At 41.9% G+C, this 26791-nt stretch overlaps 1 protein-coding gene and 1 long non-coding RNA gene across 6 annotated transcripts in view; one reads left to right on the forward strand and one right to left on the reverse strand.

Annotated features, from left to right (window-relative positions):
* LOC110390333 overlaps positions 1 to 5271 on the reverse strand; it is a 30229-nt gene extending 24958 nt beyond the window's left edge. For both annotated transcript variants that reach the window (XR_002433704.1, XR_002433703.1), the window contains exon 1: positions 5136 to 5271. This is a non-coding gene — a long non-coding RNA (uncharacterized LOC110390333). The remainder of the gene's footprint in view (positions 1 to 5135) is intronic.
* FAM169A (family with sequence similarity 169 member A) overlaps positions 18405 to 26791 on the forward strand; it is a 40501-nt gene continuing 32114 nt past the window's right edge. The window contains exon 1 of one of the 4 annotated variants that reach the window (XM_021379641.1): positions 18405 to 18759. In XM_021379641.1, coding sequence (XP_021235316.1) covers positions 18580 to 18759 — 180 coding nt within the window. In that variant the 5' untranslated portion in view covers positions 18405 to 18579. Of the gene's footprint in view, positions 18760 to 18803; positions 18993 to 26791 lie in introns of those variants that run through there. The other 3 variants (XM_021379642.1, XM_021379643.1, XM_021379644.1) reach the window with 3 other exon arrangements.

Below are 26791 nucleotides of genomic sequence, written 5' to 3' on the forward strand. Positions count from 1 at the left end.
AACGTGTGTTCATTGAAGTAGTTAGTGATATTTTGACATTGTGCTGAATTTGCTTAACTTGCTGATAAATGAAATAAACCAGACAGTGCTTGCAGAGGACAGCAGTGGCACTGATCAACTCCCACTCCCCTGTACCCTGATGTCAAACACAGCTCCTGCACCCAGCACCTGTTACCCACTGGTTTAGAAACATCTGCACCAACATAGCTGAACAGATGGCAGCATTGCCCAACATGTGGGTGGAGGCTGTGACAGTATCATGAGATTAGAAGGAGCTTTCTGAGTAAGCCTCATGTCACGTTACTAAATGTAGTTAATGCGTTAAAACTCATTTCAAAACATTTGTGTAGAATGATGAATTCTTTCTATAAGACTTCGTAGAGTGAATTCAGAAGAAGCATAGGGCAGCCCTCCCATCTTCTCCATCAGCTGATTGTAAGCGTAAGGAATAGTCCACCAATCAAAGTTTCTTTTGTTACCTCTACCTTGCACAAGTCTTCTTTAAAGATCCTCAGACATGTGGTAGGACTTCTGCCTGACAATATGTGGTGTTCTTCATGAAATTCTCACTTCCTAGCAACACATTGCACTTAACGGTAGTGCAGAACAGGAGAATGCTGCAATCTATGCCTGAGGGATAGGGGAACTCAGGGGCAGTGGATGGTTCAATGTTGGTGAGAGCTAACTGTGCCAAGGGAGACTCACTGGGCTTTTGAGTTGCTTGGGAGTGCACCTCCTAATCATGAAAGGGACTCAGATCTGAACTCACACTGGTCCCACATGGCTCATGGTGGTTATACATCAGGCATGGTCACCTGTGTTCAAAATTTGGAACACAGGGAGGAAGATCTGATTATTTTTCTTCTTAACTGCTTTGAATAGACTAAGCTGTGCATTGGGGAATGACAGTGAGCAGACAGAGTGGAAAAAGAGTGTGTGGGTATGAGAAGCCTGCACTTGGGGAGGAATAACCTCATGCATCAGTACAGGTTAGGCGACGACCTACTGGAGAGGAGCTCTGCAGACAAGGACCTGGGGGTCGTGGTGGACAGCAAGCTGGACATGAGCTAGCACTGTGCCCTGGTGGCCAAGAAGGCCAATGGTATCCTGAGGTGAAGTAAAAAGAGCATGGCCAGCAGGTCGAGGAAGGTGATCCTCCGCCTCAACTCTGCCCTGGTGAGCCCACATTTAGACTACTGTGTCCAGTTCTGGGCTCTCCAGTTCAAAAAAGACAGGGGGAAAAAAAAAGGCTCCTAAAAGGAGTCCAACAGAGGGCCACAGAGATGATAAAGGGCCTGGAGTATCTCCTGTGTGAGGAAACACTGAATAACCTGGGTCTGTTCAGCCTGGGGAAAAGAAAACTGAGGGGGGATCTGATTAATGTTTATAAATATCTAAAGGGAGGTGGAATGGAAATGGATGAAGCCAGGCTCTTGGTGGTGTGTAGCGATAGGACAAGGAGTAATGCCCTAAAACTTGAACACAGGATGTTCCACAATAACATGCAGAAGAACTTCTTCACAGTGAGGGTGACGGAGCACTGGAACAGGTTGCCCAGAGAGGTTGTGGAGTCTCCTTCTATGGAGATATTCAAGACCTGTCTGGACACATACCCGTGCAACCTATTGCAGGGTACCTGCTTTAGCAGGAGGGCTGGACTCGATGATCTCCTGAGATCCCTCCCAGCTGCTGTGATTCTGTGATTCTGTGAAGTTGTGTGAAGAACCCGGCCAGCAGCGCAACAGAACAAAAAGAGAAAATGGAAACATTATAATGGTTCTCACCTATTTGCTTGAGTCTGGAGCACATGGCATACGAGATGGGGCTAAGAGATCTAGATTCCTCCAGATTCAGGAAGAGAAGGCTAAGAGGACACCCTCCTCTTGTTTCCATCTGCTTCAACCACATTGTGTGAAAGGCAGAGCCAAACTTGTGCTGGAGGTGCATGGTGACAGAACGAGAGGTAACAGGCACAACTTAGATATGGGAGTTTCTGATTAGATACAATGAAAAATATTCACCAGGAGGGTGGTCAAGCACTGGAATGGACTGCCAAAAGAGGACTAACAGTCTCCATCCTTGCAGATATTCAAAACTTAAAAAGGCTTTGTATAGCATGTATAACCCAACACGTCTTGAGCAGAAGTTAGACTAGATGATCCTCTGAAGTTCCTTCTGAAGTTAATTTTTCAGTTTCTATTGTATTTTCTATTATGTAGCTAGTAAATATTTCTGTGGCTGATTTTGAGTTTTATGTGCAGGGGATAATAAACAGGAGGCTGTCAAGATATAATATAACGATTAAAAATTAAACCTTAAAATAAAGAAACTTTTAAAGGGCTGGTCTGACTCTGGTTTCATTCAGACGCACAAATATTCCGATTACAGTAGCATTAGGGCAGCAGGGATAGGAGAACAGCTGGATTTTCTGAACAGAAATTTGTTTGTCTAGCTTGCAAAGAGGTGTGTCATATACATGTTAAACTTTTTCATACATAAATTTGAATTTCTCAAACAACATATTTTTAGTGGAAAGCCTTAGCTAGAATTTTATGAAGAACTTGAATTGCATTAAAGTTCTATGGAAGCTGTACCCAAATATCTATGAAGGTCCTCTGAAAACAGGGACATTTTGCACAGAAGTTCTAACCTAAATGATAGTATTGACTCTGGACTTCCTACATCAGTGGAAGTTCTGTTTATTTTAATGAAAGTGCTATTTACTTATAAAACAATACGTATATCTATATTGGTGAAAATTAGTACGGAACGCCCAGTCTGGAGGGGTGGGAGCCATAATTTGGGCAGACACCATGTCATACCAGTTCTTTCACACTGGCTCAGTGCAGAGAGTCCTGACCAGTTTGTGTAGGTGCACTTGTTCCCATTAGTGCTGCACACTGCAATACTGGAGCTGTACTGCCTGCAATAAACGTGTTAAGAATAATAGTTAATTTTGTTGTTATTTGTTATTTTTTTGTGTGTGTGTGCAGGCTGGCTATAAAGTTTTCCATCTGCTAGCCACATCAATAATAAAGAACATGCTCATTTATACTTTAATTTTCCCATAACAGCACAGAAGAAAAAAATGAAGGAAAAAAAACCAAAACCTTTCCTCATTTATCCATTGTTATGCTGTTGATACAGATCCAAATGTAGACCTAATTTTTTAAGTTAGTGGAAGTACTGCATGGATGAATTTGAGCATATTGAACGAATAACACAGAACTACCTCTTATTTTGTTGGCACATTCATACATGGTGTAAGGAGCAATAGAACAGAATAACAGATGCTTCTGTGCTCTTTTTTCAGTAAGTCTTCAACCAAAGAGTGAAACTATTTTTTACAGCACTAAAACCTAATGCAACTAATATACTCATAATGGATTTTTATGATCCACTCTTGTATCCCCAGTGGCTCATTTGCAGAGCTTAATGCAATTTTGCGAAAGCTGAAAAATGTAATTCAGAGCAGCTTCCTGGTCTAAAATCACATTGATTCACTAATTCACTGTTTACAACTTCTTGTTGCAGACAAGAGAATTTCTTTCAGACGAGGCCTTTCTCAGTAAGTAAAATATAAACCAGCCAGAGACGTTGATTCTTTAGCTGAAATAATCAGGAAAGTGTTTAACCACAACTGCAACAAGCCTCAAGCACATTTTAAAACTTAAGCATATGCTTAAATATTCTTTCAGAGCAAAGAGACGTTTCAAATTAGTGCCAAAGAGAGTTGAGAGGAGCTTGTCTACTGAGACTCTGAAGGAGGCAAAATACCCAAATTGAAGCCTGTGTACCTCTTCAGTGATATTTTCACTTGGGAGTAAAAAGGATAAGATTTTCTTTGGCTTAATTTTTTCTGAGTGTCCCCAGGCAAACGTGGGCCAAGCCTCTGGTAATAATCTTTTTTATAAGTGCTGTTAGCTAAGGGGGAATGAAGCAAGTAACTTATGAGAACAGCAGCCAGGAGTGTCTATCACACACACAAAATAAAGAGCAATGAAAATACAATGCAAGTAACATAGAATTGACCACAAGAACAACAGACCATCTGTTTATCTCATCCAAAAATGCTCTGTCAAGGGACGCTAAACATCCGTGAGCTACAGATGTTTATTGCAAAAACTGCTTTTAATGCTCAGCTCTGGTAAAATCTCATTGCCAAAAATGAGGGTTTTAGCTGTTTTAAAGGCAGTTGTGAACTAAAATTCTCAGACTTTTTGTAAAAAAAAAAACAACCACAAACTGTTGGTATTCAATAGTCACAAAGGTAAAATTTTAGTTTTCTTTAAACAAAACTAAAGCCTGTGACTTTTCATGTGTAGGTGGAACTACATACAGTCCTTCCTTCAGAGCCTGAATACTGCTGACAGAAGGAAACCATGAGGCTCTGCTTCCTGCAAAGCCCGGGTTCTAGATCCAGTCCTGTCACTGCATTTACCGAAGCAGTCCAGTGACTTCAGTAGGACTGGTACATTATTCATGTGTGTCTTGCAACACCCTTGGATAAACATCACTTTCCTTTTTTACAGATAAAAAACTCCAAGTTTCAGAGAAATCAGAAGGCTTCGGTAGTGACATCCAAAATCTAGCTAAACCTTTGTTTGCTGTTGGAGTCTGTCAGTACTGTGACTTTGACAATCAAGTTACTCTGATGCCTGAAAGATTTCTCCCTGACATGTCCAGAAGCACTTGGTTCCTGCTGCTGCACAAATCAGCTTGCACATCAAGACTAAAGCTGTCAGCATTCACATAACTTCTTCTTCCTCCCCCAGCCTTTTTAAAGAATATTTCTCATATGAACCCAGAGACACTGGCTGCAATGTTTTCCAGGCAAGATGCAGTTTCTTCCTGCTGGAGTAAGCTGAGTGTTGTGGTTTAGCCCAGCAGGCAGTTCAACATCACACAACTGTTGGCTCACTTCCCCTCAGTGGGATGCGGGAGAGAATTGGAAAGAGGTACAACAGTGAGTTCAGATATAGTATGGAAAGTAAAGTGAAAGCAGTAATAATAACACTGATAAAGAACCTACAAAGTAAGTGATATATGCAGCAGTTGCTCACCACCTGCTGACTGACATCCAGCCACCCCCTGAGAAGCAACACCTGCTTCCTCCCCACCCCTGGTCAACTCACCCTGGTCTTATGGGTCAGTGTGTTGACATACGGTATGGAATATCCCTGTGGTCAACTTGGGTCAGCTGTCTTGATTCTGTCGACTCCCAGCTTCTTGTGTAGCCCCAGTCCCCTCACAGGCAGGGCAGTGTGAGAAGGTGAAACACGTGAGTTCTGTATAAACCCAGCTTGGCAACAGCTACTGGTTGTTATCAATTGGTGTGTTATCTACATTGTTCTCATCCTAAACCCAAAACAGAACTCCATACCAGCTACTAGAAACAAAATTATCTCACTGAAACCAAGACAGAGAAACATCTTTTTCTTCCTCATGGCTTGACATAGGAGATTTCTTCTCAGTTCCCTCATTTTCCCAGCTACTTTGCTCAAGTCACCAAACAAGAGGTTCTTTGGTTTGAAGTAAAAGTTGGTAAAAATGCCCTGGCTCTCCACATGAAGCCTTGCCCCAGGCAAAAAATAAATAAGGTGAAGACTGATGTGGGCTGACAGCAGAAGCTTGACTGCAGCCAGGTAGCTTGGAATTGTCTTCTGGAATGGCCATCCAAGCTTTAAGGCCTGCTTCTGCATTTTTAATAACCTATTTCCAGCTAACTAGTCTAACCTTCAATTTTAGAGTAGTCTTAGTCAGAACTGCTATTTGAGTGAAAATGAAATACTTCTTTAGAACTTCTTTACTGTCAGTGCAACAGAGCACTGGAACAAGCTGCTCAGAGAGGTTGTGGAATCTCCTCTGGAGATATTCAAGACTTGTCAGGACACCTACCAACCTGTACTGATGTATGTGGTTATTCCTCCCCAGGTGTGAGACTATACTTGTGCACTTGTTGAACCTCCCAAGGTTACTTTATTGACAACTGACAAAATAGCAGGGAAGTGAGAACTGAAAAAGAAAAATCACTTCTGCCAGCTCCTTTGGCACTCATGGGTGCATCCCATGGGCACCATAGATTTGTGTGCACCAAGTTTGCCTAGATGATTTCTAATCAGATCCTCCCCAGCCACAGGGAAGGATTAGTTTTGCCAGACTCTCTTACCTCCAGGGTCTGGGATTCCTGAGGGCCAGTCTTAGCAGTAAAAACTGAAGCAAAGAAGACATTCAGTAACTCCACCTTCTCAGTGTTTTCTGTTACCAGGGTACCTCATTCAGCAGCAGGCTCACATTTTCCCTTGTCTTCCATTTGCTACTGACATACTTAAAGAAGCCTTTCTTTTTGTCCTTTATCTCTTTAGCCAGATTTAATTCCAAGTGGTCTTTAGCCTTCCTCATTGCGTCATTGCATGCCCCGACAATGTTCCTACATTCCTCCCAAGTGGCCAGACTCTTTTTCCATGAAATCAGTCTCTGTCCTGAAAAACAGCCCATAGTATGTTTCTTGGACATTTTTTTGGAGAGATGTGTGTTTTAATATCCTCAGGTGAAAGAGAACAGGAGCCAAGTCTTCTGCAGCCTGTGTATGGGCTATTTGGTGTTGAAGGGAGGGCATCTCAGAGCTGTGTTGGCGGCACAGGAGTGGCCCATGGTCACAGTATAGGCTGCGAAGGTTCAGTGGATGCAAGGTTTTGTCTCTTCATATGGCATCAGCTTCCAGGCTGTTTTCTGCACCTTTCTACCCAGCATGTCGTCATTTGGGTTTTCCAGTGAGAAGCATGTAATTCCTACAGCATTTAAGTCCCACTGAAGACTCTCTACAGAAGAGATTAGTTACAGCTTTGGTGCTGTGACACTGGGTTGTCCCTCACCCTCATTAAGGACCTGGGCTTACGTTTCTTCAAAATAAGGCACAAGGATTTGATTCAGGAGACAATAAGCAAAGAAAAAAAACCTGGAGTGTTGAGACCTGCAAGCGATTCCCTTCATGTTGGTTCATGAAGTCTCCTGCTTGAGCAGGCAGATGGCATCTCTTTGGAGGAGTTAGGGGGGTGTGGGCTCTTCAACATGCAGACATGTAATTCAGAAAAATGTTCAGACGGGTTATTTTAATGATATTTGATGAAAACATGGATGAGTTTCCAGAGAAGCTGCAAAAGGCTTGCAAACAGCACCATCTCCTGGAAATGACTCTTTATGAGACTTGGGAGAGTGTAGCTTTGCTTTGATTTTATAGGTTTGTTAAACGCACATTTTTTTGGTAAAACTACTGTCATTCATTTTGATGTTAACCAAAAGTCTTGTGCTTTAGTTATGGTATTCCCATGCTTCAGCCATTTTCCACATCACACACACATGTTTTTTTTTCCAGTGTATTCCATGTAATCATGAACCAAATGTAGTCCATGCGCAGGGTAGTTACATGAGTGTAAAACCTGAGGACGTACCTTACAGCCTCCAGAGAGGCTCTGAAACCATTTGGGCTAGTAAGATGCTATTGAATACTAGGTTTACATGGCAAGCTTTTTGCACTGGGGGGCTCCAGGAGTGGTCTTTGTCAAGCAGAGCCCAGCACTGCCCCATGTCACATCAGAGTCTGCTCCTGGTGCTCCAGCATGGACCTGCTGCTGCCAGAACTGAGTCATGAGTGACGATGGGTGTGCTCTGGGAAAGAGTGGTTAAGAAAGGGGAAATCTGCTGTGCAACAGCAAGTGGGAGAGAGGAGTAAGAAATGTGAGAGTAGCAGCCTGCAGGCTCCAAGGTCAGTGCAGGAGGAGGGCAGGAGTTGTTCCACGTGCAGATAAGAAGCTCCCTGCAGCCCAGGAGAGGCCCACAGAGGAGCAGGCTGTCTCCCTACAGCCCATGGGCACCATGCAGAACAGACATCCCATGCAGCCATGGAGGATCCTAAGGTGCAGCAGCGGCTGAGGCCTGGAGGAGGCTACAGCCCATGGAGAGCCCTCACAGGAGCAGCCCTGGGCCGGAGCTGCAGCCTGTGGGGAGCAGCCTGCAGTGGGGCAGTGTTGGAAATATCCAAATAATTTATCAGGACAGTATCTCTGATAAAAGCCAATTTTATTCACAGTTGCAGTGGTAGGCGTCCTGCAAGCGGGAGTGCACCTGCAGAGACATTGTTACATCTTTTATGCCCTATTACTTGACGCTTATCTTTTCCTCCCCTGGTTCCTCATTGGCTGAGTACTTCAGGTTCACAAATCTTCCCAACGCTAAACTAAGCATATGGATACTGGCTAAACATAAATTGTTGCTAGCTAAGCATGTATATTGCTAAATATTTAATTTCTAACATTTGCTCACTCAACACTTGGCCATTATTTCTGGACATCTGCTCATCCTTGGATAGAGATAAGTTTGGAAGGCGGATAGAGGGGAGCATCTTGATGCCTGCCTGTTGCATCCCAACCTACACACAGAGTGAGACAATTCGGCCTTTTGTGGAGGCACTGGCTTCTTTGATGTTTGATAAGTCTGTTTTTCTTTTGCTGAGGGTCTCTTATCCAAACAGAATAGCCTTACAACATGCTTTCTAGTCCATAATACTATACCCACACTATTCACAGCAATTACAGTTTTACAAGCGAGAATTAATCATATAATTCAACAACTATATTTCTAAAATATGTTAGTGAAATATATGGTATTTCTACTTTTTCAAACTAGCTATTTCTAAGGGCAAGTTACAAAATACATTGTGCTCTACTTCTTTAGACCCATTCCCCCTTTTCAATATCTAATGCAGAAACAACATTCCATTCCCACAGGCAGGAGGGCTGGGGGCTGCTGCCAGTAGGGCCCTGTGCTGGAGCAGTGTGCCCCTGAGGGGTGGGGCCCGTGGTACAGAGCTGTATTGAAGCAGTGCTTGTGGAGCTGCAGCCTGTGGGAAGCTGATAGCAGCTCCCATTGCCTGTGCTGCTTGTAGGGAGGGATGGGTAGAAGGGTGTGGATGAGAGAGCTCTTAGTTTGCTTTTATTTCTTGCTGCTCCAGTCTGTTAGTAACAGGCAGAAAACAATATTCATCTTATGCTATGTCTGTTTTGCCTGTGACAGTAATTGGTGAGTGATTTCCCTGTTCTTGTCTCAGTCCTTGAGCCTTTTTTCATGGCATTTTCTCCCATTCCTTTGAGGACAGGAGTGAGGAGTATGTGGTGGAGTTCAGGCAGCTGTCAGTGTGCAACCACCACAACAGTGTAAAGTGATCTATATTCTGGAGGTGTTCACAATTCACTACGTATTTACTTTGGTGTTGCAATCACAGGCCACTGCTGCCTTTTCAGGATGCTGATGAACAGTTTCATATGTGAAAATGGTGAGATTTGCATTATGTTGACAGCAGGATCATTCCTCTCTGCCAGCCAAACTGGTTAGGGACACAAGATGTTTGGTGAATGAGCCAGTAGAGACAGAGATGCTTTAATGATGTTAGAGAGAAAAACAATGTTTGTTTATTCACTTTTCTTCAGAATATTTTACAGCTTTGGGAAAAACAGCATCTGTCCCTTTTGCACCCTGCATTGTTCTGTTCACCCACAATCCCTCTCTCTCTGCTGCTGCCCTCAGAGTCTGGCAAACAAGACATGAGGTGTAAAAGATCCTCTCCTAACATAAACATACAATTAAAGAAGTGTGACTGTCATATGATTCAACAGAACATACAACTGTGATTACTATTATTTATTTAAAAGAAAAGCAATTTTCTACCTCAATGGCTATGCTGTTCTGAACAACTGTTATCTGAAAATGATGTATAAATTTGTGAATTGTGATATTTTAAATATCATGGAGAAGTCTGCAAGCATTCATTCCTACTCTCACTCAGAATCTTCTCTACCTAATAGAGTTGTTGTGCTCTTTGTACCTGTTGTTTCCATGGAAGTAAATAGGAGGCATTACTTTCGGAGTGATCTAACATAGTTCCAACACCCCTGCCACTAGATCAGTGCACCATCCAGTCTAGTCTTGAACATTGCCAGGGATGGGACATCTACAGCTTCTCTGGGCAATGTTTCAATGCCTCATGATCCTCATCATGAAGAATTTGTTCCTTCTATCTAACCTAAATTTACCCTCTTTCAGTTAAAAGCATTACCCCTTTTATCAGCACAGGCCCTTGTAAAAAATCTTCAGCTTTCTAATAAGCCTCCATTAAGTACTGAAAGGCTGCAATAAGCTCTCCCCTCTCTTTGCAGGCTGAACAAATCCAGTTCCCTCAGCCTTTCTTTGTAGGTTGCTCCAACCCTCTAATCATCTCTGGGGCCTCCTTCCTCCAGAAGCTCCATGTCTTTGTTGTGCTCTGGGCACCAGACCTGAACGCAGTACTCCAGAAAGGGTCTCACAATGGCTATATAGAGGGGGAAAATCACTGTTCTCAATCTGCTGTCCATATGTTTTTTAAAGCACCCCTGGATATGACTGGCTTTCTGGACTGCATGTGCTCATTGCCAGCTCTTGTCTAATTTTTCATCTACTCGTACCCCAAAATCCTCTGCAGGGCTGCTCTCTGTCTACCCATAACCCTGCCTGTATTCATGTTTGGGATGGCTCCATCCCAGGTGCTCTTGGTCTTTGCTCAAATGAGCCCATCACTTCAACCTGTCAAAGTCCCATTTAAAAGTGCTCTGTAGACGTTTCCACAGATTTTCTGGGGAAAAAAAAAAAAAGGCTTTTTTTTGTTGGTTTTTTTTGTTTGGTTGGTTTTTTACTGGTCCACTCTGCTAGCACTATGGGTGGCTGAATTCTGCCTAGCTATATTCTGGCCTATATTCTGCCCCTAGTTCAAGCATGTTAGCTTCTTTTTGTCCTAGATTGCTGCTTATGGTCTCAATGGCTTGGTCTCCCAGCTCCATCAGCAGCAGGATGTTGTACATTCCACTGTCTATCAGTTCACATACAACAGAGATATCAGAACAGCTTGCTCCTCATTTATTGTAGCACACAAGGGGTGTTGTAAGAGGAGAAATCATCCCTGGTTCTAGAGAGTCGAGTCTTAATTGCAGTGGAACAAGGACAAAAACATTTCAGTTGCAACATGACTGGCTGAGGTAAAATGAGGATATTCTCCTCAGATCATCCTGGGCCTTTTGAAATGAACAGATACTTGGATGCCAGTACTTCATTATTGCATTGTGGGTTTGTTCACAATTGCACTGTTCAAACTATGACAGTTCTTTTTGATCTCAAATATGGCCTAATAAGTTTATACAACTACAAATTTTCTAGGTTTTTTTTGTTTTTGTTTTTTTTTACCCTGTCTAGAATCGTCAGAGCCTTTTGGAGATGCAAGTCATTAAGACTTATTTCTTCTCATTAAAAATTCCACATTTGGACTTCTTATTTTTTCTGAAAGGCCAACTTCACTCGCAGTCAAAACATTCTTAGAATGAGACAATAGTTTATTATTATAAATAAATTAAAATGTTTTTGTTTGCAATAAAATAAAAATACTGCTCATTTGATGTCAAAAATTTGTAATGGAAAGAATACATCAAATAGTCCTATAAAGGTGAAGCCACTGTAGCTCCACAATCCCATGTCAGGTGCAATGCTGAGCATACAGTTCCCATAGGCACACATGCAGATGTACACATATACACATAGTTGGTATCACGACTGAACACAGGTGGAAGACACCACACTGACAAACACAAGTCACACCAATGGCCTCATCCTGTTGTCCTCTGTACAAAGCAGCTTGATAGTGAATTTGCTGCTTCTAGATGTCCATCCAGATGGACCTGTGCGAGCAGTGAGAAAAAGTAGCGGGGAACCACAACTCAGAAGATAGCATGCATCGACAGCCTCACAGGCTGCTACATAGGAGTGCAAAGAAAGAAGAACATGGGTCAGTGGGTGCTGGGTGTGGATGTGGCACATACATGACCTGATAGCATTTATATTCCAGGGTGGAAAAGGTAAGCTCCAAAAAAACCACTGGTTTTCAACGAGAAGAAAAAAATGGAGGTGGAGAGCTGTAAACTCTGTCCTGCTTTGCTACCAAACAATTACTGGAATAAAATCTTATACAACTTCTTACTAAACAGCCAGTGATAAAGAATTACATAGTCAGGATTTGTCAGGTACTACAAATCTTTGACAGGATAACTGCATAGTAGATAAAGAGGAAATGTCTGAAAGGATTTTTTTTCCAATTTAGAAGGACTTGCAAAATTGGTTTCACCTGACACAGTTGTAAAAAATTGTAGAAACATGTTTTGTATGAAATCTGAACAGTGTGCCCACAGCTGGTAGAAAAACTCCACTCAGAGAGTGTTTATTCATTATCTAGCTGGAAAGGGACTTAAAATAGGGCTCTTGAGAGAACTACCTAACCTCCAGCTGTATTTCATTTTTTTTAATGCTAACACTTATGATTCAGTACCGAGCATGATTATTGTATTTGAAGGTGACACCTCAGTGGGAGAAAATGAAAGAATTCAAAGGGAGCTGAACAAACTGGAGAAGCTGCTCTGAATACCACTTTACTGTTATTTCAGGAAAAAAAATAAAAACAGTACAAAAAGTGTATTTGAAAAGAGAAATAAAAAGTACATCCATAACAGAGACTAAAAGGGCATGTAGCAGTCCCTAGAAAAGGACCTGAGTTTTATAATATGTCACAAGTTGAATATGGATCAGCAGAGAACTTCATTGACAGAGAAGCAATTCTCTTCAAAAGCCATAGGATAATTCAGTTTGATTCTCAGGAGGCTGCTAGTCCTACTTTCTTCTCAACACAAGTCCACCTATGAGGTCAACTCAGGTTGCTCTGGGTCTTATACAGTCTGCTAATGAAAATCTTCGATCACAGAGACTGCACAGATTCTCTGGACATCCTGTTCCAAAGCTTGACTGTCTTCATCATGAAAATATGTTTGTTTATGGCCAGTCATAATCTCTCTTCTTTCAGTTTCCAGGATATATATATGAAAAGAAGTAATGATGACTATGGCCATCATTATTTTGGTCTACTCAGGCTGGTGGTGTATCAGTTCTCCAGCATGTAGTTTTTCTAATATTTTTTCCAGATTGTTTTACTGCACTTTAAAAGTATAATATATAAAACTATAACAAGTTGTAGTCTTGAGAGAACAAGAAAGGACGGAAAACGGGAATGGAAACATCATCTCTGAGACAAGCATGAAAGCATAGGGTGGTTAGTGAGAAGAGAGCAATGTATAGCACTGCACGTGAAAATGTTATTTTAGGCTGTAAGGGAACAATCATGCTCATGGACACAGTGACAAAGGACAAAGAGTAATTGACATGTTGATGTGTAGTTTGGTTAAACATCAAAGAAAGGTATGGGTTTTTTTGTTTGTTTTAATACAAGGCTAATTTTGTGGACTCCTCTTAACTGGAGGTTAAAAGAGCAAGTCTAGATAAATATTTGACAAAGTTGTGCCCAGGATCAGTCCTCCCTCCATACAAAGGGATGGATTGGGAATCCTTCTGGTTCTACATTTCTCAGAGAAGGCTTGCTGCTATTAGATGGAGTTAAAGCTGTAAAAAATCATGCTAGATTGTCAATAGCCTCTCTACCTTCCTTATACTCCCACAAAGGCCTTATGTGCTTGTCACTGTGACCTTATCATTCCCTGTCCAGTTTTAGAGCTGTGGTGATCTTCCTGGCCACTGGTGATCTCCTAGGCCAATGATCCTTTGTTGGGACTTTCCCAACGGCAAAACAGTCTTCCTTACATGCTGTGACCTAAGTGCTTCCTCTTTTTAATGATTTAGAGGGATATTCCACAGGTTTCCTGGCACAACGTCAGTTCTTCCTATTACCTGGTCCCAAAATACTCCTTCCCTACACAAAATGCTCTTCAGCAACGACAAAAAGAAATAAAGACTTGACATTTGTATTTATTCATTCACTGTAGAAATGCTACAGCAGCTGTTCTCCTCAGCTGTTTCCTCTGGAGCCAGTGGGAGAGAATAGGCCACACAGTGGTCACACAGCAGTGAATGCTGATGCCACTGCTCTCCTGTGCTCAGAACTGAGCTCCAGTATAGACAGACTCTCCACCAGGGTGTCTAGGGGAACCAGCCTATTGAAACAAACAGTATGTAAGGAGAGCTGCAAGCATGATTTAAATGCAGATTTTGCTCTGAATTTTGGGAGTGAAAAAGCAGATTTGCTCCTGAAAATGTGACTCTCAGTAGTTAAGGTCACTGCTTTTCAAGTAGCAAAATAATCTAAATAAATAAAGTGCTAAGAATTAAACAGAATAATTACTGAATTCATGTTTTGTGATGAGAAATGCATACATGTATTTGTAGATGAAAAAAGAAAAGAAACAAAGAAGCTCTTTTCTATGCCATTGGCACTAAATGTGTTCAGCTGAAACAATTGAAACAATACTTGCTTTTCATAATTGTTTTTCAGAAGCCCTTTAAGAGTGGTCAGAAACCCACAGGGATGCATACCTACATGTTAAAGATCACTGTTAGACAAGTGAAAAGATAAGGCAGCCAGAACTTTTAACCTGCAAAATTGTAGGATAAGCCACGTTCCTGCCATACGCAAAAGAATATATGTTTCTTTTGGAGATGTTGAAGCTACGGGATGAGCTCCTGGCTTTGGGACTCCTGCCTGTGTGTGGTAATGTGTGTGTGGTAATGTGTATGTGGGATTTCAAGACAAGGACTGTGCTTCCATTTCCTCTTTGTCATAAAACATTAATCCTGCTGTTGATAGGGAATTGTCATATGTATGAATGGAAGATGTTTCTTATCCCAGAGAACTGACAGTCTCATGATAAGAAAGGAAACATATGGGCTTATGGGCTGACAGAAGAAGTACAAGGTAGCAGTGACACAACAGTGACCATCCTGACAAGGAGTACTTCAAGCACATCCCTTGTCTGTATCTACCCCTCTGCTATCAAGTGTTTGTAGGTAACACAGACTTTAAGAAAGAATTTGAAGGAAGCCAGTGAGAGCTGCTTTGGTACTGACTGAAAAAGTCTCTTTCAGTACTGCAGAGAAATACAAGGGAAGTGTGTGTGTTTCTGCCAGAAGTTAGAGTAAAATGGCAGTTGAATTTTTATTTTTTAACAATTGAAAGGGGTAACTGCCTTGTAATTTGCTTATACTCATCACTGTGTAAAGCTGTTCTCATAGGTAGCTTCGACTGGTGAATTAACAGTGTAAGCCAACACTGAATTTCTTCACGCGAACTTGTTCTTGTCATGACACACTGGTCACTATACACTAAGATAAGACAAATCCAGCTTGATGACAGTAACTTTTCCTGTTCTTCCCTCTTTAAGTAATGTCTTGCAAATGTAGTGCCATTTAACCAAAATGTTATCTTGTTATCATCTGTCCCCTCTTTCTTCCCATGCGTGCTCTGTAAAGACCATACCCAACACTTGAAGTCTGCAGCTAGCCAACACATGGATGAGTTTTTTTGCACTGTGTGAATGGGGTTGCTGCGATGCTTCATCACACATCAGTAAAGCTGTGAAGGGCCATAAGGCTTGAGACCAGCAGGAGCAGTAAGTCATGGGGCCAGCAAGAAGACAGAGGCCACAGGACTAGGTTTCTAATTAACTGCATAATAAGGGCATGGTACAGGGAAACGGGAGCAGGGGAAATGCATCCTGCAGAGGCCAGACTAATGACTGCAGGCAGTGCTAGTACTGGAGGGTGTGGAGGGTTAAACAGTGGAGAGTCTACATATTTGAGCAACATCTAGGCAGTTTTAGAACTGTATACAGCTGCTTTTCGTCCTTTGTGAATTGTTCTCTCTTGGGTTGCTCTGTAATCTAGAGTAATTTCTAAACCTAATTTTTCCCCTTGGCATCTCCAAACACACTGACAATTCTCTGTGTTACTAATGCCCTTTTGTTATGAACAGCAGAGCTGACATGGTTAAAGGTTGCACACTGCGTACATCTACCTGCATGGACAACACATCTCTGACTGAAATATCTGCATGGTGCGAGAGGAGATCTACACGTGGCTTACAATGCAGTTCTACCTGTATGAGGTAAAAAGGTAACTAGCTCTGTGACATAACTCCTCAAAACAACATAACTGAACAATTGTCCAGATTCATTCTTATCTTCCTGCTTTTTACAAGAGAAAGATCTCTGCTTGGTTCATCTGCAGCCCCTGTGGTTTGTCTATTGATGTCCATTCTGTACTTGAGAAGTATGAAGATTTTATCAAGAAATGGAAGATGCAGATGACGAAAACTTACGAAATAACCTTGAATTGCTCCAAAAAAAAAGGTCTTCATCTCCTGGTAAAACTTACTACAACCACACCAAAATGTTTCTTACCAGAAAACAGAGTATTTCTCTGGAGTGCTTCAGAGAGTAGGGGCTGGGCAAATTAAATTCTGAGTGGGAAAACAGAACTCCTACACTATTTGGAGGAATAAGGGAGATTTCAGGCTATAAAATCAGAAATCAAAATGGAGACGTTCACTTAGGACATGTAAATTCTGTTACATACTGTTGGATAATGAAATTTCTTATGATACAGAAAAATCCTTTTGCAAGTCGACTAAGCTGACCAGAAATTGAGGTTTCTACATTTCCACCAATAGTACCAGAATATAAGAAGGAAAAAAAATTTCTTACAAGATTTTGAAGCACAAAATTTTGCTAATGAGTCATTTGGATAAATTAAGTAACTCACAAATGGAGATGCTGACATGACATCACTTATTGGAGTGAACATGGCCCTGCAAAAGGTGCCAATGCTGTAGTTGTCCGTAATCTGGAGACTGGTGGGGTAAGTTCAAGAGGAGGAAGCTGGAAGGTAGATGGACTGTATAGAGCTGTTTTATGTGCTCTTAAAGACTCTGTCAATAAATGGAATTACAAGATGCACATTTATTTCTTTCCACCTTTTTTTCTCTACTTATATTTTCCTAACACTCCTACTTTTAAGACTTCCCTTTTCTAGGAGGGAAAAAAAGACAGAAATACACCAAGATGGTCAGTGGCTGTGATTTTGCATGTTATGCATGCTTGGTTTGTTTTGCTTGGGTCTTGTTACATAAATCTTGCAAAAAGAAGATTGTCCTTTTTTTTCCACACGGGTTAGCCTGATTAATTAGTGATGAACTAATAAGTCCTTCTTGGCTGCTGAATCTTGCTGGCCTACCTGTGCACTTCAACACTCTTGCAGCCACCAAACCTCCTCCAGTGACACATGCCACCAGTCCTTTACATGTCAAACTCTTTCACTGGAACACCCCAGTGTTTCAGCTGTTAGATTCTTGATTTTCTCTAGTGATCAATGTGAGGATCACTAGCTATAACATCTGCTAACAAGTACATTTCAATTGCATCATATGCCCCTGCAAAGCTTCTGGTAGGTCATTTAGCATATGATATTCACAAATACAGTATCACAATAACTAGTTACCCTTTTTTTTTTTTTTTTTTTAAATTGGAAAGACTTTTAACCTAGAAGTCTACCTAGGTGGGTTAAGGGCATCTAATTCAGTGGAGATTAAAAAAAATCCAACAGCTTCAACAAATGTCTCCTAGTCTTGGTCTTGCCTCACTGCAAGATGGGCTAGGGAATTTATTAAGGTTCCTTCCAACAAGACATTTCTTGGAAAGCTTCAGTTGCTCTATGAGACTGGGGAGAGAAAATGTGAAGATACACGGTAACATGCCAGATCTTCCGCTTGTACTTTCTTTAATGCAAAGTTTTTAATGCAAAAAGTATTTACTTCTGGGATTACATCCTTTTCCTGTGTGCTACTAAGGGCTGCGATGGGATATAATTTTACTGTATAAACAACCATGGCAACCCAAAATGCCCATCACTTCAATTCTACAGAGTGTAATCTGTGAGATTCCCCATTACATATAGTACATGCCACTAGCATCAGTAATCCTTTTAGAAGACACAACATGCAAGGAAAACATGATATAGGAGAGGAGAAATGGATACACAAACACACAGTGAGATTAGCATATGAAAAAGCAGTGGCCATAACCTTTCTTTGTGGAATTTGCACAGAGGTTCCTCTGCACAGACATAAAAGATGAAAGAAATAATAACAATAAGTAAATGAAATGCAGATCTATTTCTAAACACCAGTGGAGGTAACGTGTGAAGGCAATTGCTTATTGCAAGATGTCTTCTTTCTCTTCCCAAAAGATTTTTAATAGCACATCCATATCCTAAGCAAGTAAGGAGGAAAATATTTTATTACATTGTGTATTGTTACATTTGTTTTATTACATTGTGTATTATCCTTCGCAATATTGCACTGTCTGCCAAATGAACATGATAAAAGATGAAGAATTTTCCATCCAAAAGGGCCAGAAGTTATTTTATCAATTTATCTTGAAAGAAAAAAAAAAAAAAAAAAGGCAGGACGCAGAGTCAAATTGTCACTTTGCGTCTTATACTATTGTTTATGCTACATCACTGCGAAATAGTCATCACTGTGAACATTTCTCTTCTGCCTTTCTTTGACCGGGAAGAGCAAAATACAACCAGCATTAATTAGGAGGGAGAAAATAAGATATCAGAGACCTAGGTCCACCTGCACGGGCTGCAGGAATCACCTCCGCGCTCGCAATGCCCACTGAGGCGCCGCGCCGTGCGGTTTCTCCGCTCGTCAGCCCCGCGCTCCCCTCGAAGCCGGTCCCCCCGCGCCGGGAGCCCACGCGCGGCCTCGCCGCTTCCACCCCGGCGCGGCGCCAGCCTCCTTTGTGTGCGCCGCGTCTCCGCGAAGGCGGCAGCCGGGGGATGGAGCAGGTACGTCGGGAGCCGCCATGGCGAGGCGAGCGGCGCCTCGGGGCGTAGCAGCGGGAGTGCGTCACGACGAGGGGCGGGGAGCAGCGGAGGGATGATATCAGGCGCCGGGCAGCAGGAGTGGGGTACGCAGGAGGTGAGCCGGCGGGTGCTGCTAGGGAGCTGCTGCCCCCGCTCATCCCTGAGCCGCGTTCTTCTCTCTCCTCCTGCCCCGCGGGAGGCCGCCTGGGGCTGAGGTGAGGCTGCTCCTAAAGAGCCGACCTGCCGGAGCCCCCCGCAGCGCGCGGGCCTGCCCGGAGGGCGGGTGGGCGCGCTCGGCGACGTGGGGGGGGGGAAAAGCGAGAGAGGCCCGGCCCGGCCAGGCCCTGCGGGGCGTGCTGCCCGCCGAGGGCAGGTGGGCGGGACGTGGGGCCTGGCTCCAGGTGTCCGCCGCCCCTGGCTGGTAGTGCCCGGACCCGGCCATCTCCAGGGCCGTGGGGGAGGCTGAGGTCCGGGTGGGGGGTGGGGGCGCGTATGCCGCCGCTTGTGCGGGCGGTGTGGCCCCGCCGGGCCGTCCCTTCGGCGGGTCCGGGTGCCCCTCGTCTCGGCCGGGCTGAGCCTCGCGGAGGGCGAGTGGGCCGGTGCAAGTTCTGGGCGAGTTTTGAGGGAAGCGGACCCATTTCTTTTGGCCCGGGCCGGTCTGCGTTGGGTAGAGCCAGCCATCTTTTGTGGAAGGCATCTATTGTACCGCTGCTATTTGCATATTTAGGCACGTATGTGTGTAAGGTCTGCTGTCTGTGGGTATATTATGTGCGTATGTTTGAAAATAAAAATGACCGTGTTACAGTAGATGCCTTCCACAAAAGATGGCTGTGTCTGTATGTGTGTGAATTACGTATAGGGATACACATGCATGTACTCTTTTCTCTTTTCGTGCACATGACTTGTTGGCTTTAAGCATTTTGTTTTAAGGTAGAGTCAATTCTTCCATTGTGAAACAAGAGGAAGCATCTTGCCCAAGGTGTTTGTTGGTGTAGCATTAAACGCTCCATAAACAGGATCACAATCCACCCTGAGAAAGTAGGTTACTCTGGGAGCCTGCGTTCGAGCAAAGGGTTTTACTTCCATTAATGGAAAACAAAATGCATCAACTCACTGGTTTTATATTTGAGTTAATGTCCTAGATCGAGATTACTTTTTTATTTTGTTCTCTGTCGGTCATCGGCTATGGTGTTTGTATTGCTAAAAATGAGAAATTCAAAAAGTCTGCCTGTTGTGTGGAGACACAGTCCAGTGAAGCTTGGTTCCATATTCATAGAATCATAAAGGTTAGAAAAGACCACTGAGATCATCTAGTCCAACCACTAAGCCATCCCCACCATGCCCACTAACCATGTCCCTCCATGCCACGTCCACATGCTTCTTGAACACCTCCAGTGATGCTGACTCCACCACCTCCCTGGGCAGCCTGTGCCTGTGCAGCACCACTCTTTCTGTGAAGAATGTTTCCCGATATCCAGCCTGAACCTCCCCTGGCACAACTTGAAGACATTCCCTCTCGTCCTATCATTGTGTGTGTGTGTGTGTGTGTTTGTGTGCGCGTGCGCACGCAAGTGAGAGGAAGAAACTTTTTCTGCTTGTTATTCTGCTTATACGTTGATATTTGGCAACACTAGTGAAGGAGTTCTTGTGTCTAACTCAACAGTTTTTAGGGGGCGTTAGCATGGTGTCATAGTGCTTGGTGTAGTAAAATTGGTGCTGTGTTGCTGGAAGTCCTGTATGAGACTGCTGCAGATGAATGATTGTGGTCTCTCCTCTCCTTCAAACTTTTCCCTATGGGAACTTTATGCATCTTCTGTCTGGTTCCTTAAACACACCAGCATCTATCTTCTCCGATTGAAACCTGCTGGACTTAAACATTGAGAATTTCTCACCTCTTGTCTTAAGTATGGGCAATAAGAAAATGTTTGCACTGGGGCACCTATTTCTCTCTGCCTTGGTGCTTTTCTATCTGAGGTTTAAGCTGTGAACACTTTAAGTTCAGGTGTTGTTGAAACAGAGCTTAACATCATTTTACAAACAAAAAGGCTATTGGGACTCTGAGATTTGTGTTTAAGTTGCTTTCCTATCCTTCTTCCTCCAATTTGATCTTACTTAGCATCTGCCATGTGTAGAAGTTTATGTTTCAGTCACATTCTCTGCTGATGTGAAAGATGAGTAATTAACATGGTATCCTACTGTATTTTTTTCATTGAGATCTCTGCAGCAGTGCCTGATCAGGGCACACAGTACCACATTTTTGGAGTGTTTCGTGACATAACTCCTTTACAACAAGGCACTGCTCTGACAAGTGACTCGTAAGAAAATATTCCTCATTTCTTTCATGTGCATATCCATATAATGTCTCTTCACTTCAATAATTAAATATTCTTATGCTTATTAGTATTGGTAAGGTAACGCAACTTGGAAGTTTTACCTTCGTTACTTACACAGACATCCTGTTCATGCAGACTGGTTTAAATAATTGCAATACATAGCTATTAGAGTTCAGAGTCTTACCAGTACAAGGTAGTTGGAGTTCACTTGGGTGTTTATGCTGATGTTCAATAGTGTCTTTGTTTCTTATTTTAAATGTGAGAAAATAAACGTTTGTATGAAATCTTGTAGTGGTAGAAAAACTCATCAGAGTAGAACAGCCCTTTACTTGCTTATGTTCTTAGGTATGAGGCTTGACTTATCAACATCCCTAATTTGTACCATTCAATGAATATTGGGTACTTTTTTAAAAAAATTAATCTAGAGTGCAAAATCCTGCTTTAATATTGTTTCTCCTACTGCATTTTTTTACAAGTATAATTGAAATGGCATATTTGTTGTCATGATAGCTGTTACCTGTCATCCTAACGGTTGTTGGGTTGTTTTTCTTTTGCTACTGCTGGCTTTTTTTTTTTTTTAGGTGGGTTAAAGTAAGTAGTTAAGTCAATGGAATGTGACAGCTTGTATTTATTTAGTCATTATAAATTTAGCTGGTGTTCAATGAGCCTGAGATTTCAAAGACTCTTAAGTTGCTCCCTAAAATATGTAAAAAAATTATTCCTCAAAGAAATGACAAGGTTTCAAATCTTCCCTAAAATCTCACTAAAACTTAGTAAGAATTATCAGTACTAACATATCTCAGTTGTTTGTTTTCGAAGTTAACTGTAAGGTCCTGTGTTCTAAATGGTGTGTCTCCATATATTTAAACAATTCCTTGAGCTGAAAATCTACCAAGATCAGTTTTTTTCTGAATTGTGTAGTAAACTGTTGTATAGCTATTCAAAGTAGCACTTAGGTTTTTGATTTTTCTCTTCGTCCTGTATTTGATTTTCATAGTAAAGCAATGTCCCATGATTTTATTGTTATTACTGTAGGTTAGCAGGTATGCATGCTGTCAACGCCTCACCCTTCTCCTTATGGTTACACATTGTTTATGGACCATTAATTCATTATTACTCTTTCTTCTAGGCTTCATCAAAACATGTAAAGTAAGCATAGTTAAAAAGCTTCTTAATTCTGTGGAATCTCTATAGAGGAAGAATAATGGGTAAAGATGCAGTGCCCGTCAAATCAAAGTCCCTGAGGCACTACTAGAAGAACAGACCTTATTCAGAAGCTGCGGCTGCTGCACTGGCCAGTCCAAAGTAGAAACTCTTGATTAACTTCGAAGAGTATGTAATACTGCATCAGCCTGTGTTAATGCTATCCTTTTAATATACTAAATGTAGAAGTATGAGATGTACTTAGGTTAGACGATAAGTTGCTAGAGGATGTATCTTCTGTGTAACTCTTCTGCAGGTAGCAAGTCCTGCAGCTGTGAAGTCTTTCTTATAGTTGCTGCAGAATTAACCATCAAAATTCGTGTTGGCAAACTTGAATGATTTGTGAATTGATAATAATGAAGTAGCTGGAGTTGTTAGCAATACCAGTAACAGTAGAAATGTTACTGCAATGCAGTGCAGGCAGCTTAATGATGATTAACTTATCTTTGTTCCAAATGCGCCTCAACTATAAAAACAAGTAATGTCTCTATCTCTAGAGGAAAAATAGTTACTAGTTTTGCTTCGTAGATGAAGGCTTAAGGCATTCTTTCAAAAATTCAAGTACATCCAGAACAAGATAGCCTTGGTACTGAAAGACATGACTTAGTAATGTGGCACATATTACTGTGAGAAACACAGGAAATGCGGTATGTTCCCAGAAACATGTTATGTTCTTGGAAGCATGTTTGATGGAAGAATGGTTGATGATGGAGATAAGGACAGGATGGCACGTGGGAGGAGGCTGTCTGTGCATTCCTTTCTGTATTGCAGACATCCTTGCTGACATTCTCAAATTCAGACCTTCAGTCCTGTGGTAACTTGCTCACCAGTAGCTAGTGAATTCATGTTAACAAATATTTGATATTACAGCTGTATCAGGCTGAACTCATTCAGGAATGGTTATACACAGGCAATTATGGGGAATCAAAATGTACCAGCTGCAAGTATGGGACTGCTGGAAGCAAAGGCAAATAAATGCTTAGGAATGTGAACTATGTGGCGAGGAGTTTGCTAAATGTTTGTTTTTATAGCAATAGGTATGGACAGTAGAGATAAGTGGGTAAGACTGTGCCCTGAGCTGCTGGTCACTTGTTTGGTCCCAATGGAAAGCTTAGAGAAGAGGGATGCAAGCAGTTGATGTCTAAACAGATTCCTGAGGGCTTTGACTGATGGAATAATACTCTCTTCATGTTTTACTTTTCCTTTATTCTGGGAATAGGACTTCTACATAAACAAGAAATACCGGAGCTTTCTCCTGTTTTTACTTCTTGCTGGAACAGCTCAGAAGATTCCTGACTGTTTGCTAACTTCTTAATCACACTGATATTAGTTTGCATTTATTTCTTGAACACTTATTTTTCAGAGAACAAAGTTTACTTCTATTTTTAGTTCATGTATGCCATTTTTCCATCCTTGTGAAGATGGAATGAAAGCAAACATACCAATGAATCTAGCTATGAGCTGGATTAGAGTTGGGATAGTCTATCTGTGTGGTCTTTGTGCAGGTGAGGAAGCACAGGTGCTATTTTCCAGGGATGTATGAAAGTGCTTATACCTACCATTGTATTTGCTAGCATGTTGTCTATGGCCTGTGATGGTAACTGGACGTATCCCTTCACAAAATAACTGGGCTCAGCCTGACATTCGGACGTGACTTCTTTTCATGTCTGTGGCTGAAACTCCTGATTACTAGCTTTGAATGTTGTTCTTTGTGTCTGTAATATTCACATCACCTGAATTTCATGCTATCTTTCTCTTGAGAAATAGCTTTATTGACCTTGTCTTTCTAGTTGCCTTTGTCTTCTCCTGGTTTTCTTTAATTCCATGCAGTTTTGCATGGAATTAAAAAGTTAATTATTTTGTTTTGCATGTGTATAAAATTTACCTGTCTCACATCCTCAAATTCTTCCTGCTCCTGGGAAGTTCCCGTGTTATTTCTGATCCTTCTCTTCTGCATTTTCATTTGAATCACCCATGAAAACAAGGCAAATACTGCTCTCTCAGTTATAGGTCTCTTCCTCCAAATGACTTTTGAAAATGGGGAGGGGGAGAGGGAAGGCCTTTCCTACTCACAGACAATAAATATAAAAAAAAGAGCAGGAGGTGGAGTGCCACTTATCACTTACCTTTCCTGTGGTTTCTCTGCTGAAAGTGACGGCATCCTTAGACTTCACGTGGCATAGTAGTAGCTCAGGCAACTATTGTAATTCCTCCTCTGTTATGGAGGAGTTGATGAGCTGCTGTTCACCATTAGTATCTACAGTCACTGTCACGTTTGAATTTTCATCTGGAATATTCTCAAGGCACCCACAGAGAGAGTAGATGTTATTTAGCTGATGAGTGGTAACTCAGACTGGATAACATGAGGCTGACCTAATCTGCACAGCTTTGTCATCTGCCCCACTTGTGAGGATAGAGAAGAGGACAAGACAACCCAAAGTTTTCAAGATAAAAACAAATGCATACATAGGATTTCTGCAGTATCATTCTCACCACTAGGTTAGTTGTGTTAGGTTTGGAAGCCCATCAGCTGTCTAATTGTATTTGGTGTTTTTTTCTAAGTGTGGTCAAGAGAAGAGTTTGCTTCATTGTTCTCATATCTGTATATGAGCCTATATCAGAAAGGCTGGTTTAGCAATAGGGATCAGTATGCTAGTTTAAGGACCAAGATATTAGTTTAGCAAAAGGAATCAATGAGTGCTAGTTCTGAAACTTTGCAGTCCAGCTTTGCTTGGTGTGTGAACAGCCTTGTTTTTCTCAACAATCCTGCTTCACAGGAGCGCTGGAGTCACAGTAGACTACTTTTATCTCTGCATCCACCAGGTGCAAGGACTTTTTTCCTTGAATTTCACTTATGTTGTTTTGGGTTATAGTGCACCAGGACAGAAAGTTGCTCATTACGGCATAACAAGCAATGGAAATATGATAAATTGGGGAAAACCAGTTAAAGGTCGGGCAAAAGTCAATGTGATGAAGCTGAAGGAGAAATAATGGGGAGGAAGCAGGTATTTGTATGACCACCTTAGATGCAGTCATGCATGCCTAGAAGGACATTGGCCTATATTAATGAGTTCTTGGGAAAGAATGAACATGTATGCCAGTGTAATTGCTTATGTATGTCTTAATGTAGAACTTGAACTCTGAGAGCACACAGTTGATTTATCAAGTCACCTGGTACATAATGTGAGGAATAAAGGAATGTTGGCTTTCTAACACGACACTGGAGTTAGAGAGTTTTCTTCCTGGATTTTGGATGACATTTCCAAAATGGAGGGATGTTAGAGTATAGGAGTATGAAATTTGAACATGTTGGCAAGAAATGTGGGTACCACATGGGAGTGGGAGGTGGTCTTCTGATAGTAAGTGGCAAATAAAACTGAAAAAATAGAGAAGGGATATTTTTGGACTTATTAGACAGAGTCACAGCTTTTGAAAGAGGTACCTGGAGAAGCAGGAGGAGAACCTAGGGACATGAGGTTATGAAAGGTGAGCAGGGCAAGAGCAGTGCAGCTGGCACTCTCCCAGAGGAAGACTGGCTGTTAGTCTACAAGTGCTGAGCTGTAGGAAGGCTGCTCTTTAAAAACAGAGGCTGTGTTGTATAAGGTGCAGAAACAAAATCAGAGTTGAGGGTGGAGCTGGAGAACTGCAAAACAGCGGTTTGAAAGTGCTGAAGCATGGAAGGGAGAAAGAGGAGTGACTGGAGAGGAAAGGTGGGTCATGAGGGGTTTTGTGTGGTGGTGTGTTTTTTTGTTTGTTTGTTTTTTTTTTGGAAGACACTACACAGGTTTGTCTTGTAGAGAAGAAGTGGCAGAGGAAGAATGAGTGCTGTGCACCAGAGATCAGATGCATGCCCAAGAGATGAGGATCTAGGAAGTAAAAATCCTGCTTAGCCCCACTGTTCTGTCTTACAGATGTTAATTATCTTCAGGCAAAACTGGAATGGATTTAATTCTGTGCATGGTCATATTCATCTCAAATTTGAGAGGTGGAAAAGAAATGCATGAAAGATTTCTTTAAGAAACTTTTTTTTCAGCTTTATTAGTTGTGACTGTTTCAAGCTGACTCAAACACAGAATTTGAACATAGATAGGAAAGTGTGCCAGGGAAACACTTCTGTATATCAGTTCCTGCAAACTCAATACCGAATAAAGTGGTCTACAAGAAACCAAGTGATGATCTCATTAAATGTGTAGGAAAATGTAAATAACAGGTTACTATTTTGTATACTGAAGCACTTAGTCTTTGATTAAATAGGCTACCTAATCAAATGCCTAATTTTAATCACTTGAGGAAAACATCAATAGTGTTAGACTGGTGCTTAATCAAGCATCTGCTCAAGATCCTTACCTAAGTATGGTGGGTTTTAAAGTGAAGTTGCGTAACCTGGTCTCCTAATTCTACCCTGTAATACCATTTTTGATAACTGGTAAGATTTTAGTCCTCTTTTCATTAAGCTGTAGAACTTTGAAGTTGACATC

This window comes from Numida meleagris, chromosome Z, assembly GCF_002078875.1.
Source record: "Numida meleagris isolate 19003 breed g44 Domestic line chromosome Z, NumMel1.0, whole genome shotgun sequence".
In the NCBI taxonomy this organism is placed as follows: domain Eukaryota; kingdom Metazoa; phylum Chordata; class Aves; order Galliformes; family Numididae; genus Numida; species Numida meleagris.